The sequence below is a fragment of the Manis pentadactyla genome, chromosome 6, assembly GCF_030020395.1.
Source record: "Manis pentadactyla isolate mManPen7 chromosome 6, mManPen7.hap1, whole genome shotgun sequence".
NCBI classification, from domain to species: Eukaryota; Metazoa; Chordata; class Mammalia; order Pholidota; family Manidae; genus Manis; species Manis pentadactyla.
Window position 1 is genome coordinate 23,681,986 of NC_080024.1, and position 14,106 is coordinate 23,696,091.

The window sequence follows — 14,106 nt, forward strand, 5'->3', positions numbered from 1 at the left end:
CTTTTGCTGGTTTCCCTTTTTGTTACCCACTAATTTAATAATGATGTTCTTCCTGAGTTTGACCTGGAAAATTCTTCATTCTCTCACCCTTTTATGGCTTTATTATCACTGAAAAGCTACCATTTTTATCTGCTGCTCTCAACCTAAAATTAATTATCCAAATTGCTGCTTAGTCAAACACTAACCATTGCTCTCCGAGATAGTATTATAACATCCTAATCAATCTCTTTGATTCTTTCTAATCTCTTTTATTCTCATCTTTTCTTCACACAGTGCCAAATCTGATCATGTCAATTTATTTCATCAAAACTTTCAGTGAGTCCTTCTCACATCATATTAAGTAGCTACAATTAAGGTAGACACTTAATTTTGGCACTTAGAGCCTTTATTAAATTATGTCCCATCCTCATATAACTCCTTGTATTTCCCAAACATACTATTACCTTTTAAGGCTCTGTGTTTTTTAAAATGCTTTTCATACTGTCGAGAATAATCTTATTAATATCTTATAGCCAAAAACAGAAATTGTTGTATTCCCTTTTTTCTGTACTTTCAGAACACTTCCTTTACATTTTCTGTTGTATCCATGTACATCCCTCACACTCAGCTATGAACAACTTGAAGGAAACACTCTGTCAACTGTGTATGTAAAACAATTATCAGGGTGCCCAGCAGCATTAAATAGCTATCCAGTAGATGACTGTTGAGAGAATCAAGGAAATTCTCTTTATTTTTTTCAACTATATATAGAGTGAATTGTTCATAGAATAAATATTGCGCACACAATAAGCTACAAAAGGACCAACAGAGAATAAATATTTGGTCTTTCTTCCTGTTAGTAGCTGATAACCTAATGGAATATGCATACATATGTGCAAATATAAGGTCACCCCAATTTCTATACATAATGTATTCATAAAAGAGGCAAAAGTAAAAATCTTAAATGTGCATGATAGATCTAGATGTTGTAAGTTGCATTAAATTACACATACCTTAAGAGTATCATAAAATATCTAATGCATTAATTTAAATGTCTATATTTCATTTAATATCAGGCTTACATTCCATCTTTTCTGTGAGAACCTTGGTAATCAACACAGCCTCTAATTTCAGCATCCTTACTGATTCCTTGGTTTGTCTTAATTTTATTACATTCATGAGAAGATTTTTCCCATTTTCACTCTCCACCCTACTTTCTTCTTACATAAAGGTGAAGTATCATTCATAAAGTGTGCAAAGAAACCCAAGTATGTAGCACAAGTGTCACTGAATTAAACTCTGTTAGGAAAGACAGCGTTACCAGATACGTGTTTGCTAGTTGATGGATGATCTTTGGGATTCTGAGTATAAAACTATACTTGCGAGTGTCAGAGGAGATCGTGAGTTGTTTGAAAGCTGAAATTTTGAAAAATAAAAATCATCTATAATGCAATGTGCAGGACAATACAAGCAATAATGATAACTAACAATGTTTAGTGTCTACTGTTGACCAGGTACTGTTATAAGAGTTTTACATGTTGTAGGTCATTGAAGTCCCGTAACAACCTTATGAGAAAGGTGCTATTATTATCCCCATTTTATAGATGAACATACTGGCAAACTGAGAAACTAATTCACACAGATAAGGTCTCACAGCTGAATTTAGTGAGTGGCTGACAAATATTGCAGCCTGGGAAGTTGTGTCTAGAGCTAGCACTCATCACTGTCAAAGATGGACAGGAATAGTCTGAGAATGCCCATGGTTTTGGGTGGTGTGTGTGTATTTTCAACTTCCATACATATGATATATTAACTGCATAAGACTATAACTGGACAGGATCACAAATCAAGAGAGCAGCTTTCAAACTCCATTTGGCAGTGTGCATGAGCAACACCCCGATTGCCCTACCTTTGTAGAGAAACAGATAGTGTTTAGCACAAAACCCCAAAATTCTTTGGAAATAAAAATATTCAATAAGCAATTTACAACATATATGCAAGTAAGCTTGAAAATTAGCAGCGATTTAATATTTTTTAAAAAAGAGTGAAAGGATGGTACAGTAAAAATCATCACTAAAAATAGAAAATGACTTCCAATAATATTAAACATTCATTACCCGCTTTTGTCTTCCTTTATTTTTAATTGTTATGAGACTGTATGTTTATATTTATTATTCCTGGTAGTTCCCCGTCTCCTAACCTAGTGATTCAAAGGCAGTAGAAGGAATATGGAAATCAATCAGTTGACTACTATTGATTAACTGCCTAACATACAGTGGAATTGGTAACTGTGAGGAGGGTCAAAAACTGAGTTAAGTCATGTCAGCAGGAACACTCCATTCACAGCTCCGGGCAGTTACCAGTCTACAAAGGTTTGGAGCAAAAGAATGAAAGGTGGTCAGATTAAATCTTTAGCTTTTAGGATTTGAGAAGCCAAAATATAGCTTTCTCCTTCCAATACTCACTTTCATTTTTAATTCTCTTTAAAATAGTTGACAAACTAATCAGGTCAGTAGCTGAGTGCTCAATTGGGAATCAAATATATTGAGAGTTTTCCTTTTCTTCACCTGTAACTGATAACATTGCAGAATATGCTACATAGGACTTTGAAAACTCGAGCATGGACTACGCAGCCTAATTTATAAACATATGTTCTTTCTGCTTTATAAAATAACTTTGATTTAGCCACACACAGAAAGTCGTTTACGACAATGCTTGATAATCCCGGGTTTTCATTTTAAATAAATAGGTGGATCCATAGATACATAGAAATAGGGGAAATTGGACCTTAGAAGGTCATATAATAGAGTGACACAGGATACTTGGAGTAAGGGAAGACTTTGTGGAGGAAATGAGATCTAATTTGTGTTCTAAGAGAGCATTAGGTTTAACCAAGTATATGTGTGAAGCATGGTTGGAGGCGTGCAACTGTGTGTGAGGGGGTGTTCCAGGGAGAGGGAGCAGTCAGTGCAAAGACGGAGGAGCCAAGGTAAGTTTCATGTTGGCTTTTGGGCCACAGAGTTGCAGCTGAGGAATTCCAAGAAAAGCTAGAGCAACAGAGGCTAGTTGCTTGAAGATGTTTTTTGGCTGCAGGAAGGAAAAGATGGTTCAGCATTACACACCTGACAACGTGTGTGTGTGTGTGTGTGTGTGTGTGTGTGTGTGTGTGTGTGCGCACATGTTTGTTGGGGGGTAGTAGAAGAATAAAAAAAGGACAGAAATTGCATGGGGCCAAAGAGAAGAGAATTAAGCAGGGAGATGTACTAGTCTTCCATGCCTACCTCTTGGACTAAGTCTGAGACTTTGAAGAGTCAGGAGCTACAGGGATGGAAGAAAATTTTAAGGGGACTGTTTGAGACTAGGGTCTCAAGGATAACTGTTAATATAGCTTGAGACAAAATATGGCACAGTGTTCAGAAGCAGCCAAAGCACTTTGCTAAGACTTTGTCGAAGAGAGCAGGTACCTGAGCGGGTGAACAGGATGGAAGGGCATCATTCACTCTTCTGAGGTATAAACTGCAAATTCTGAAGTACCAAGAGACAGTAGCCCTGACAAAGACATTAGCATTTCCTAGGGGCTCCCACTGAATGGGGGATAACCAGATGCAGATGTCAACGAAGAACCTGAGAAAAAGAACCAAGAGTATTTCTGAACATCTGTGAGGCTCCCCGTGGAACCCCAGAACTATCTGTAAAAGGCTTCTCAGGGGCAAACAGCTACGGGTGCTCTGCAAGCAGAGTGGGCCAAGAAAGGGAAAAAGTTCCTGCAACGCCATATGCATCGCCAGGTCAAAGAAGACAGCAGAAACTCAGACGACCACCTCTTGCCAATTTAAAGAGAAATAGATTAGTCTCCCTTTTATATTTATGTGATGATATCTGGTCCTTCTATGATGCTGTTGGGCTAGAAAATGAGCCAGGAAGTAGCTGGGTGAGTTCCAGCTGGGAGGGCATGGGCGCCACCATCGGGAGTTTTACGTGGGCTGGGTAAGCCCTTGATAGGTGGCCAGGCATCCAAACACACTAAAGGAAGAGTTGAATTGAATGACATATGTATGTGGCCGCTAAATTGGCTCAAATCACATGAGAGCTTTTAGTGTTCTAGGAATTTCACATTTTTTTCATGGGCAGATACTTTTAAAAAATATTCAGCAGTTTTAAATGAACTCAACTGCCTGGACTCATAAATGAAAAAACACATTTAAGAAAATAGTTATCAAAATGTTTTAGCTCTGTATGATGGCAGAAGGTTTACTTTATAATAAGGCTACCTCATAAAAATGGATATAATTTTCTTAAGAAGGGGAATTGTATATACATATCCCCACCCATGGAACATCATGGTTTTCGACCAGTAGCATGCCACTCTGTGAAACTCCAGAATGTTAGGAATGATCTGTTGCTGCTCAATTATAACTAAAATGTCAGACATTCAATTTCCTCCTTATTGTGTCTGAGTATATTTGCACAATATGTGTGCTCAGAGAAAAGCTCAGCTTCTATCTGTTAATCTAGAGGTTACTGTATTAATAGGTTGCACACTTCATTGATTTTTAATTAATTTCTAAAGAGACACAAGGATAACTACTACAGCCCACAGACATCTCTGTTCTCATTGCAATCCACACCTTTATTGATCGGTTGCCTAAGGAGCAGAAGCAATCCATTTTAAGCATACTTCCCTGAGAGAGTGTGGACACTACGATTCACTCCTCTCATCAAAATCATATTGACAAGAGGTCACTGACTGGGGGGAGAACTGAGCATGTTTAATATTCCCTCAATCCAGGAAGATGAGCTTTTCCCACAATTTACTTAGTAGGAAAGCAGTGGCTTCTGACACATGCTTTTTTAACTTATTTCTTTGTTGTTTTTTTTATTTTTATTATTATTACTTTGTTTCTTTAAGGGAATTTTGAGTCCCAGGGAGGCTGTCCTGGAAATTCTCCCAGTGGAAATTTCCAAAACCTTGTGAAGGGTGCAAATGAAATTTCTGAAAATCTATTTGAAGAAAATGTAGGGGACTAGAAGAAAAGCTTCCACTGTCCCTGCCAGCATCAGTAATCTGTAAATGGCATCCTCATTGACTCTCCCCAGTATCCCAATATCACCATGTGGGGTTTGGCTTAAGTGTGTGGGGTTTGTTTTCCTCCATCCTGTCATAAAAATACATATACTGAGAAACAATCAAATGTAGGCCATCTTCCAATTGTTGAAAATGCATAGTTGAATTCAGATAGTTGGTCTGGAGGCACCATCCTAGGGAACTCAGCAAAACTAAAGAGGTTTGTTTTATAAGCTTCAAATATTTATTATATATGAGATTTTTCTCTTCATTGAATTCTTAGATGATCCATTGTCTATATAATACTTACTAGTTAAATATGCAGCCCTTTGCTAGATTCATGGATGGCTTTGCAAGCCTATTGACTATAATTTTATGTACATGGTCAACATGTGCGATGATTAAGATTGATGCCTCTGGAATCAAGCTGCCTGGAGTCAAATCTTGGTTCTTTCTCAGCTTTGTTCTGCATTATCACCCTTTGAAAATTACCTTACTTCCGTCTCCTCAATTTAAAATGGGAATAATAGTAGTATAGATCTCAGTAGGTTCTTGTGACTTTCCTCTACAAAGCACTTAAAACAGTCTCCTGGTACAGAGTGCTTAAATAAGTGATAAATATTTTATATATAAAAACATGTATAATGATAACATACACAATTATATTTTGTCCTCCCCATCTGATCTCAGTGTTCTCAATTACGAAAAAATGTCTCAATGCGGTATTTTCCATGGGGACTCTTATTACTATCGTTTGTCCAGATTTTCCTACACTAAACTTAATACTGAATAACAGACGTTTTTATATTGTTAAGCAAATTTATAGAACTTCACAAATATAGTTAGTGTTTAATTCGATTTTGTTTGTGGTGCCAGAGATGGAGGTAAGTTTGGTACCCATCAATAGGGGAATAGGCAATAAATTGACAGTGCATGCCTGTGTTATATGTGTATAAGTCTGTGTGTTTGTGTGTATAATTTAATGCAATGATGGGAAGCAATAAACTGGATTCCATATAGCAACATGTTTGAATCTAAAAAAGCATAATGAGTAAAACATGGTTATTATTTAATATACAGTAGTATTTATGTATTAAAAATAACACAAACATTTTAAAGATGTAGATAAAATGAAGAAGCATATGGATGATGGACTGGAAGGATATGCATTAAAAATGCTTTTGTGAGTATTTATGATGGATAGAAGAATGGGATTGGAATAGAGAATAGAGGGGAACAATGATAATAGCATGCATGAATTATGGAGTATGATTAGCTTGAAATTCTGTGTACCTGAGATCCTAAAAGAAAAAGACACACCTTGCCTTGGGTTGGCTCCCAGAAAAGAGTCTCTCAGACAAATTTGCATGCAGGAAGCTTTTTGGTGAGTGTTCTTATATACCTACAAGGCAATTAAAAAGCAAACTAAGGAGAGGAAAAAGGTGAGCTTTGATGAAATTGCAACAGAGGTCCTATCCAATCCCATGGGGAGCCCTAGAACTGGATTATGTCTTCATAATTGTCCAAGGGGGTATAACCTTTGTCCTGCATCAACCAATTGCTGGATGTGGTGGCCTCCTGTGAGAGGGCAAAACCCCAGCCAGAAAGCAGTTGGGGTGGGGGTGTCAATGCTCCAAAACTGATGCCGCGGAGACAACAGCCATCAGCAGCCAACACTTCCAGAAGCTGAGAGTGTGCTTGCTTCGGTCCTGAAAAGGTTTCTGGGTGGTATACCATAGCATCTACCACATGCATGTGTGGGGGGGGCTCACACACACAGACTCAGGTATATTACTGGGACTGCTTATGAAAAAATATATGTCAGATATCAACAATAATGTTTTCATTACACGTTATTAAAATGACAGAAACTCAGTCCAGTATTTCAAAATCTCCTTAAGAACTGCTTTTGAAGAGCATAGGTGCGATTGGAAGGTATGAAAATTGACCATGAGTATTAACTTCAAGTCAGTAGAAAATGGCCACATGAATCTGTTTTTCCTCCTCGAGAAGATAATAATAAGAACATTCAGAGACCAACAGAATGAGAAACAGAAGTTACTACTGCTAACAGTGCTGAGTAACCATGAGGTGTTTCCGTTAGCTGCCTTTTCTTTTTCTTACAGTGGCTGAATTGCATTTTAATAAGATGGTTGTAAGTGAGGTTATTTATTTAGCAAACTCCATAGTATCTTAGAATAGTGAATGTTCTAGATGTTTTACAATCATTAAGGCATTGAATCCCAAGACAGTCTTCAAGGTAAGATACTATTATTACCCCCGTTTAATGGCTAAGGAAAGTGAACCACACAAATAAAGCATCCAGGGTCACACAGCTAGTGAGTAGCCGGGGTTTTGTTCTGGAGTCTGTCATCTTAAACACTGGATGCACTAAACTGACTTCCACTAAAATGTATTCACAGCTCTCACTAAACATTTGAAGACAGGCATCTACTCTACTTCTTTCTTTACTGTTCTCTGTGTCTATTATTGGCCCACAATTTAATATTTAAGTAGATACATTTTACAGTCCCATCTATCATGGAATAAAAATGTAAAGCTAGAGGACGCCTCAGAGATCATTTAGGGCAATCTGTCACTTTTATAGGAAGGTGAAGTGAGTGCCTGTGGTCATAAACCCAGCAAGCAGCATGTCCAGGACTTCTGTCTTGGAGCAGCACAGTTCAGTATTCTTTCTACTTTGCTGTGAACCAGCTTTTGCTGGTTGGAAAGCCTTCTCAGTTGATTCAATTACAGAGCACCCTTAGTTTCTCTTCATGTACTATTTGGAGAAAATCAGTTACTTCATCCAAAAAAGTCCCCTTTCTTCTTGAGCATGTTCATTACAGTTGGATTTTTTCCCCCCTCAGGAATAGAATTGCTTTTAGAAGGAAAGGTTGAAAAGAGGAGTTATTTTCATTTGAAGCTAGCTTCTAGCTTTCCTGAAGCCTCCTGTTATTAAGAAAGCTTCAGGTTGTTAGAATGAAAACAGAAAAAAAAAAATGTAACCTTGCTACCAGAAATTAAATGCCTATGAGAGCTGACTACAGCTTGAAATTTTTTAGCTTCATACACATGTTTGATGAAATTGTGGCATCGCCTATACATGGGAAGCAAATATTTGTTGTCAGAAATAGTCTGGTGTCTTTTGCCTTCCCTTGGTTTCCTGCAGCTCAATGGGTTACATTTTCACATTGGATTAAACATAATAATAGTGCATTTTTACTAGACAACTGTGACTCATAAAATTGAAGAAGATCATTGCTGGGTGTTCATCAATACTGATATTTTAAAATTAAGTCAGTCACTGATTATTTTATTGCATACAGAAGTTTATATGGGTCAATTCAAACCAAAGATTAAAACTTTAAGTCGATTGTAATGAAATTATCCTTGAATCTTCGTATTAAAGTGCATTTCGGAAAGTGAAGAAAAATTTGACTTTCCCTATATATTGATGCACATTTTAAGAGATATGAGCAAAACAGAAATAAAGTATTTTATTTAAATTTTTTTTAAGTCAGAAAAATTTCCCTATTTATTGATGCACATTTTAAGAGATATGAGCAAAACAGAAAATAAGTATTTTATTTAAAATGTATTGAAAGCTCATTACAGCATATACAGCAAGTAGGAAAAGTAGTAAAATTCTGAATGGTTTGGCTAATGTTAAATTCTGAATAGTTTGAGCAAAATCAGATATGTAATACTTGGAACAAAAAGTAGACAAAATGTCCCTACAATACATCTACCAAGAATTCCTCTCAGTGCAGGGTGGTGAAAGCAGGTACTTCAGTATAGCAAGTCTACCATTTTATTTACCCAAGGGAAACACTTTGCAGTATTGAAAACTTTTTGACCTATCTCATTCATGGCCTATATATTCACTAAATTCCTGAGTACATGATGTATTTATGGAGGATACCAAATCTTTTAATAGAGTCCCTATTTTTTCCTTCTCTTTTATGACAGCATCCTCAGGTGAATCATTATTAAGATAATGCTTTGAACAGTAATAATTCTGAAATTTGTATCCACACATTAATCACAATGGGTAGGTTATGGGTATATATATATATCAGTATTTGCAAACATTTATTGAACACCTACTGTAATATATTAGTTAATGTTCACAGATTTTCTAAAATAGGCAATTCAAGTTAATGGGGGTGAGTTATTCTTGTACACACTAGGGCTGTTGATATCTATCTGTAAAATGATAAATAAAAGCTTGCATGTTCTGGATTTACTACATGCCAATTACTATTTAAGTGCTTCACATATATAAACCTACTTAATCTTGACAACACCTGTGGGATAGGTGCTACTGTGGCCATTTTAGAAAGGAAGGTGAGTGACAGAGAAGTTAATTAACTTGCCAGAGTAACACAGCTAGAACATGGCAGAACTGGACTTGGATAGAAGCAATTGACTCCAGAATCTACCCTCAAATCCATTCCACCATCCTGTACTCTGTGGCCAAAGCAAGAATCAAGTTCTTAATTTACACAAATCAAATTCCTGCTAAATTTTAAAACCTTCTATAATCTAGCTTAATTTTAAATATAACTATGAACAAAACTATCACCTGCATAATGCCCTGAAATTCATAAAAACATCTGATAATTTTTTTTTCCTGTAAAATAACTAGGATTTTTTAAAGCTATATGACTTCACTGTGTATGTTATTTTCTATATGCCCACATGACCCTGTGACCCATCAAGAGAGGGGTGTAGGCTTAAACTTGCCAACTTTATAGAGTCCCACAGCAACACGTCAAATCCCAGTTCTACCACTCTTTGGTGGATGACTTGGAACATTTAAGTTGACCTCCCTTAGCCTTGGTTTTCTCATATTTAAAATGGGATGGAAACAGATCTCTTAGGATTAAGTTAATCTCCCAGTGTAGAAGTGTTTAGGTTAACTCATGCCATGTTCTAAGTACTCAAGTCGATGTTAGCAGTGGTTGGTTGGTATGTAAGTATAATAACATTAACGCAAAATGTATTCCTCCTGAGCTGGCAGGGCGAGGGCTGGGAGTTGCTACAGGGCAGAGTAAGAGGATTCTTTTCAACCAAGGCCTCATTGTCCCTCTATCATAATGAATGGCCCTTCTTTAATCATCTCCCAACTTCAAGGGGCTTGATCCAATTTATTTTTGTCACTGCTTTTCTAATAACTGCCTCCTTAATTGCATCACACTCTGACTTAAGGAGTGATTTTATTTTGAAGGAATCTCACAGAGAATGTGACTCTAATGAGATCTTCCTGAAAGAAAATCCTATCTTAATGACTGTGATGCGGAGAAACCTATTGTGAGCAATCCACAGACGGTTCAACACTCTAATCCAGGGTGTGAAAACACAACTAAGGTGGCAGTCATAATTAATGACTTGAAAGTGTACAACTGTACAGTAGCGTCTCATCATTACAAAGCAGCCATACAAATGTATTTTGATGGCTTGGTAATGATATAGATGTTTCTGTTTTCATTTCTTTTAATTATATTCAGGTGGGTGGGGGAAGCAGAATAGAGATTATCATCTAGTTTTCTGAATTGAGTTCACATTATTTTGAAGAAAATAACTTTTTCTGGACAAATAGCATTTAGGTTTAGGATACCATATCACCTGCTGAGGTTTTGTGTATAGATTATCAAAGAATTTTTGGAGTTTCTGAAATTTCATTTGTATGTGTCATTAGAGTCAAGTTTCTTGGTGAATATTGTTTCCCTATTGGCATAATATATATCGCTTTTCCTGCACATGTTTAAGAAATACATGTTTACATTAGAATATCTAGTTAAAAGAATCTTTATCCACTTAAATTACAAAAATCAAACAAAAGAATCATTCTCAATTTACTTTTCTCTTCATTAGTCAGTCAATTACCAAAGATGGTTATTTTATTTTATAACTTACCTTGAAATTGTCCTCTCCCTAAAATTCCTCTGGCCTCATTTAGTTGAAGACTCAGACACTCATGCCTGTAGTTTCTGGATGAGTAGCATAAATGATTTCAGCAGAACTCTTGAAAAGTGATAGCGAATGGTGGGATTCTGACAAACTAGAGAACGGATGCCCTCAATGGGGTACAGTCAGTATTCAGTTAAAGAGGGTTTTTGAAACTTGCCCAGTGTGGACCAAAAAAGATACGAAAAATGGATATAGCTCAGGGATTGCTGATTTTCAACTTTTTTACACCCGCATCACTTTTCTTCTGTATTGGGGCAATGGCTCCTGAATTCATGATCTTTGTTTCCAATCCATCCTCTATATTAGCACCAGGTGATGTTTCCAAGATTCCATTGATAATTGTGTCACTCTCCTTTATAAAGGAACTTCTGCATGATCACACTGAATACTGCATGAAGTCCAAGTAACGCAAAGTCCAAATTCTTGACCATGACATCTAAGGGGCTCTGCTTGAATCTAACCTCTTCTTACCTTTTTCAGCCTCACTATGCACACCCTGCCTTCCCTTATACATAGTGCTTCAGAAATAGAGAATTACATACCTTTTTCCAAGTATGCCATGTTATTGATGCACCTGCATTTTTTCCTCTCTAACTGCAGTTTTCTCCGCACCTTGTCCAAGTGTGGACATCATTCAAACCTTACCCATGACTCAGTACCTCTCTGAAGACTCCCCTCTTACGCAAACTTTCTGGGCCATACTACAAATGGTCCTCAAAATACAGCCCTCCGATAATGCCCTACATGCATTGCACCCATCCACTCAAGTTTCTATTCCATATCCACCCACTTTGTTAATAAGCTTCTGTCCTGCTTTAATGCACAGACCTTCTCTGACTCATTTTTGTTTCTCTGACCTCTAACACAGTGCCTGGAGATAACAACAAGCTAATATGCAGATTCACACACAATTATAGAGACTAGAAATTTTTAAATGTACAAGTCCTTTCAGTGATGAGGGAATTGATTTTTTTAAAAAAGGAACCTTTTTCCTAAAAAGTCAAAATGTTTGTTTTTGTCAACACACTTTCCATATTCTGATATGAAGATGATAAGAAAGATAATCATGAATTTTTTTGTGGACATTTCCTAAAGGGATAAAATTATTGAAAATATTTTATCTCCAAAGCAATAAGTCTGTTTTTTTTTATCATTTAAGTCATGTAAGGGCTATATGTTTTCAGATTAACTTTATTCTAACAACTTCCAATTTGATGTAACCAAACAGAAAGCACTGTTAGGAAAGAGTGCAAAACTCAATAAATCCCCGTTGTGCGTTGATTTCAGAAAACACTAATATATATGATGTCACCCAACTGCTGAGGGCTTGGACCATAGCAGGCAGCATCTCCACTGGTTGTGTTTAATGGGCATTTATATAGTGTTTGGCTCATGATGCTGTTTGAAGCAATCTTCTCTTTACACCACAGTGGGTATACGGCTCATGATTTTTGACCTGTGTGATTTATGTGTCTGTTTTCCACAGCTTTTATTTTGATATCAGAAACCATTAATCCTTCAAGTCCTGCAATTGTAATGTTAACTGCCAACAGCATTGATTTGCAATTGGCAGGAGAGTATGCTTCAACTCTTTTATAATAATTCTGATTTGTTTTGAATGACAACGTTTTTTTTACCACTGAAATCCTCAAATATAGAATTTCCTTTAACTCTTATAATAAAAATGTGCTCACTCAAATCTAGGCCTCTGAGTTTATTTCCTTAGTTTTACATTGACCTTTTAGTTAAGGTTGTTGTTTGGTAACTCTTTTAGTTTCCCTATTGCTGAAACATAACTAATACTTATTGCTCCTCTGGATTGTAGATAGATAGATGATAGATAGATAGATAGATAGATAGATAGATAGATAGATAGATAGATAGATAGATAGATAGATTTGGCAATCAGCAATACATCTTATTTTTAATTACTCTGTATGTTTTATGAAGAAAATACATGTTTTATAAAGGCTAGTTTGAGGGTCATTATAAACTATGAAATTTCACCTGTGAGTTCTTATAATTACTAATGTCATTGAAGGTTCTTTTTAAATTATAGGCTCTTAGTGCCTCTAGGGTATACTTAATTTTTGCATAATTAATAAGAATAATATAATTCTTCAGCCTTGATAGAATCTATGATGGCGATTTTGGCACCATTAAACCTTCATCTGAAATACTTTTAAAAATTATGGATGGGTGTGTTTGGAGCAGGTGTGTAGGGGGAAGATGACATGAAGCAGACATTATTGAGAAGAAAAAACGGAGTATGTAGATCAGTCCAAGTATATGTTAGCTTATCTACCAACACACATGCACACCTCACTAAGGGAAGTATTTGCAAAATATCATGTCTCTGGAAAAAAATGATCTAACATTTACCTCATTATGCAGGAAATTCATTCTTCTTTATAGAACTGGAAGGAGAAAAGGCCAAAAGCTATTTGTGGTTTCCTTTTTTATCTCCCAGGTTTTCCCTACTTTTGAAAATATTTTAGGATTCTAGCTTCACTTAGAGAAATCAAGAACTTGCACCTGAGTGCTAAGATACTCCTTTTTAGACTGTAGAAGAGTCTAGGCATTAACTGACCATCTTTGGGGAACTTCATGTTTTTCAGGGAATGATGTACTTGGAAGAAAGACGGCTTGTTCATCGGGATTTGGCAGCCCGTAATGTCTTAGTGAAATCTCCAAATCATGTGAAAATCACAGATTTTGGACTAGCCAGACTCTTAGAAGGAGATGAAAAGGAGTATAATGCTGATGGAGGAAAGGTGGGTATCTTTTTGAGAGCAATATTGCTTGAAAGTTTAGTATGATATCCTTTTGTCTCCTTGTATGTTATAGGAAGAAACAAATAAACCTGAATTAAGAGATTATAAAATCCCAGTTCTACCATTTTCCTTCTCTTTTGCCTGGGGTTAAAAAAAAAGAAAAAATACATTTACATTTATATTGTATTATATTACCAACTCCTATTTCTCAAGAATAGCTACAATAAGACAGTGTGTGTTGGATGCAAGTGGTCCTTCTCAGTCCGGTGTTGGGAAGTGAGTGGATCCTTAGGCACTTTAGAAACTACGCTT

General features: G+C 36.4%; 1 protein-coding gene across 5 annotated transcripts in view; it reads left to right on the forward strand.

Annotated features, from left to right (window-relative positions):
* ERBB4 (erb-b2 receptor tyrosine kinase 4) overlaps positions 1 to 14,106 on the forward strand; it is a 1,101,636-nt gene that overhangs the window by 1,028,058 nt on the left and 59,472 nt on the right. For all 5 annotated transcript variants that reach the window (XM_057503587.1, XM_036926862.2, XM_036926865.2 and 2 more), the window contains one exon: positions 13,639 to 13,794. In XM_057503587.1, the coding sequence (XP_057359570.1) occupies positions 13,639 to 13,794 (156 nt within the window). The remainder of the gene's footprint in view (positions 1 to 13,638; positions 13,795 to 14,106) is intronic.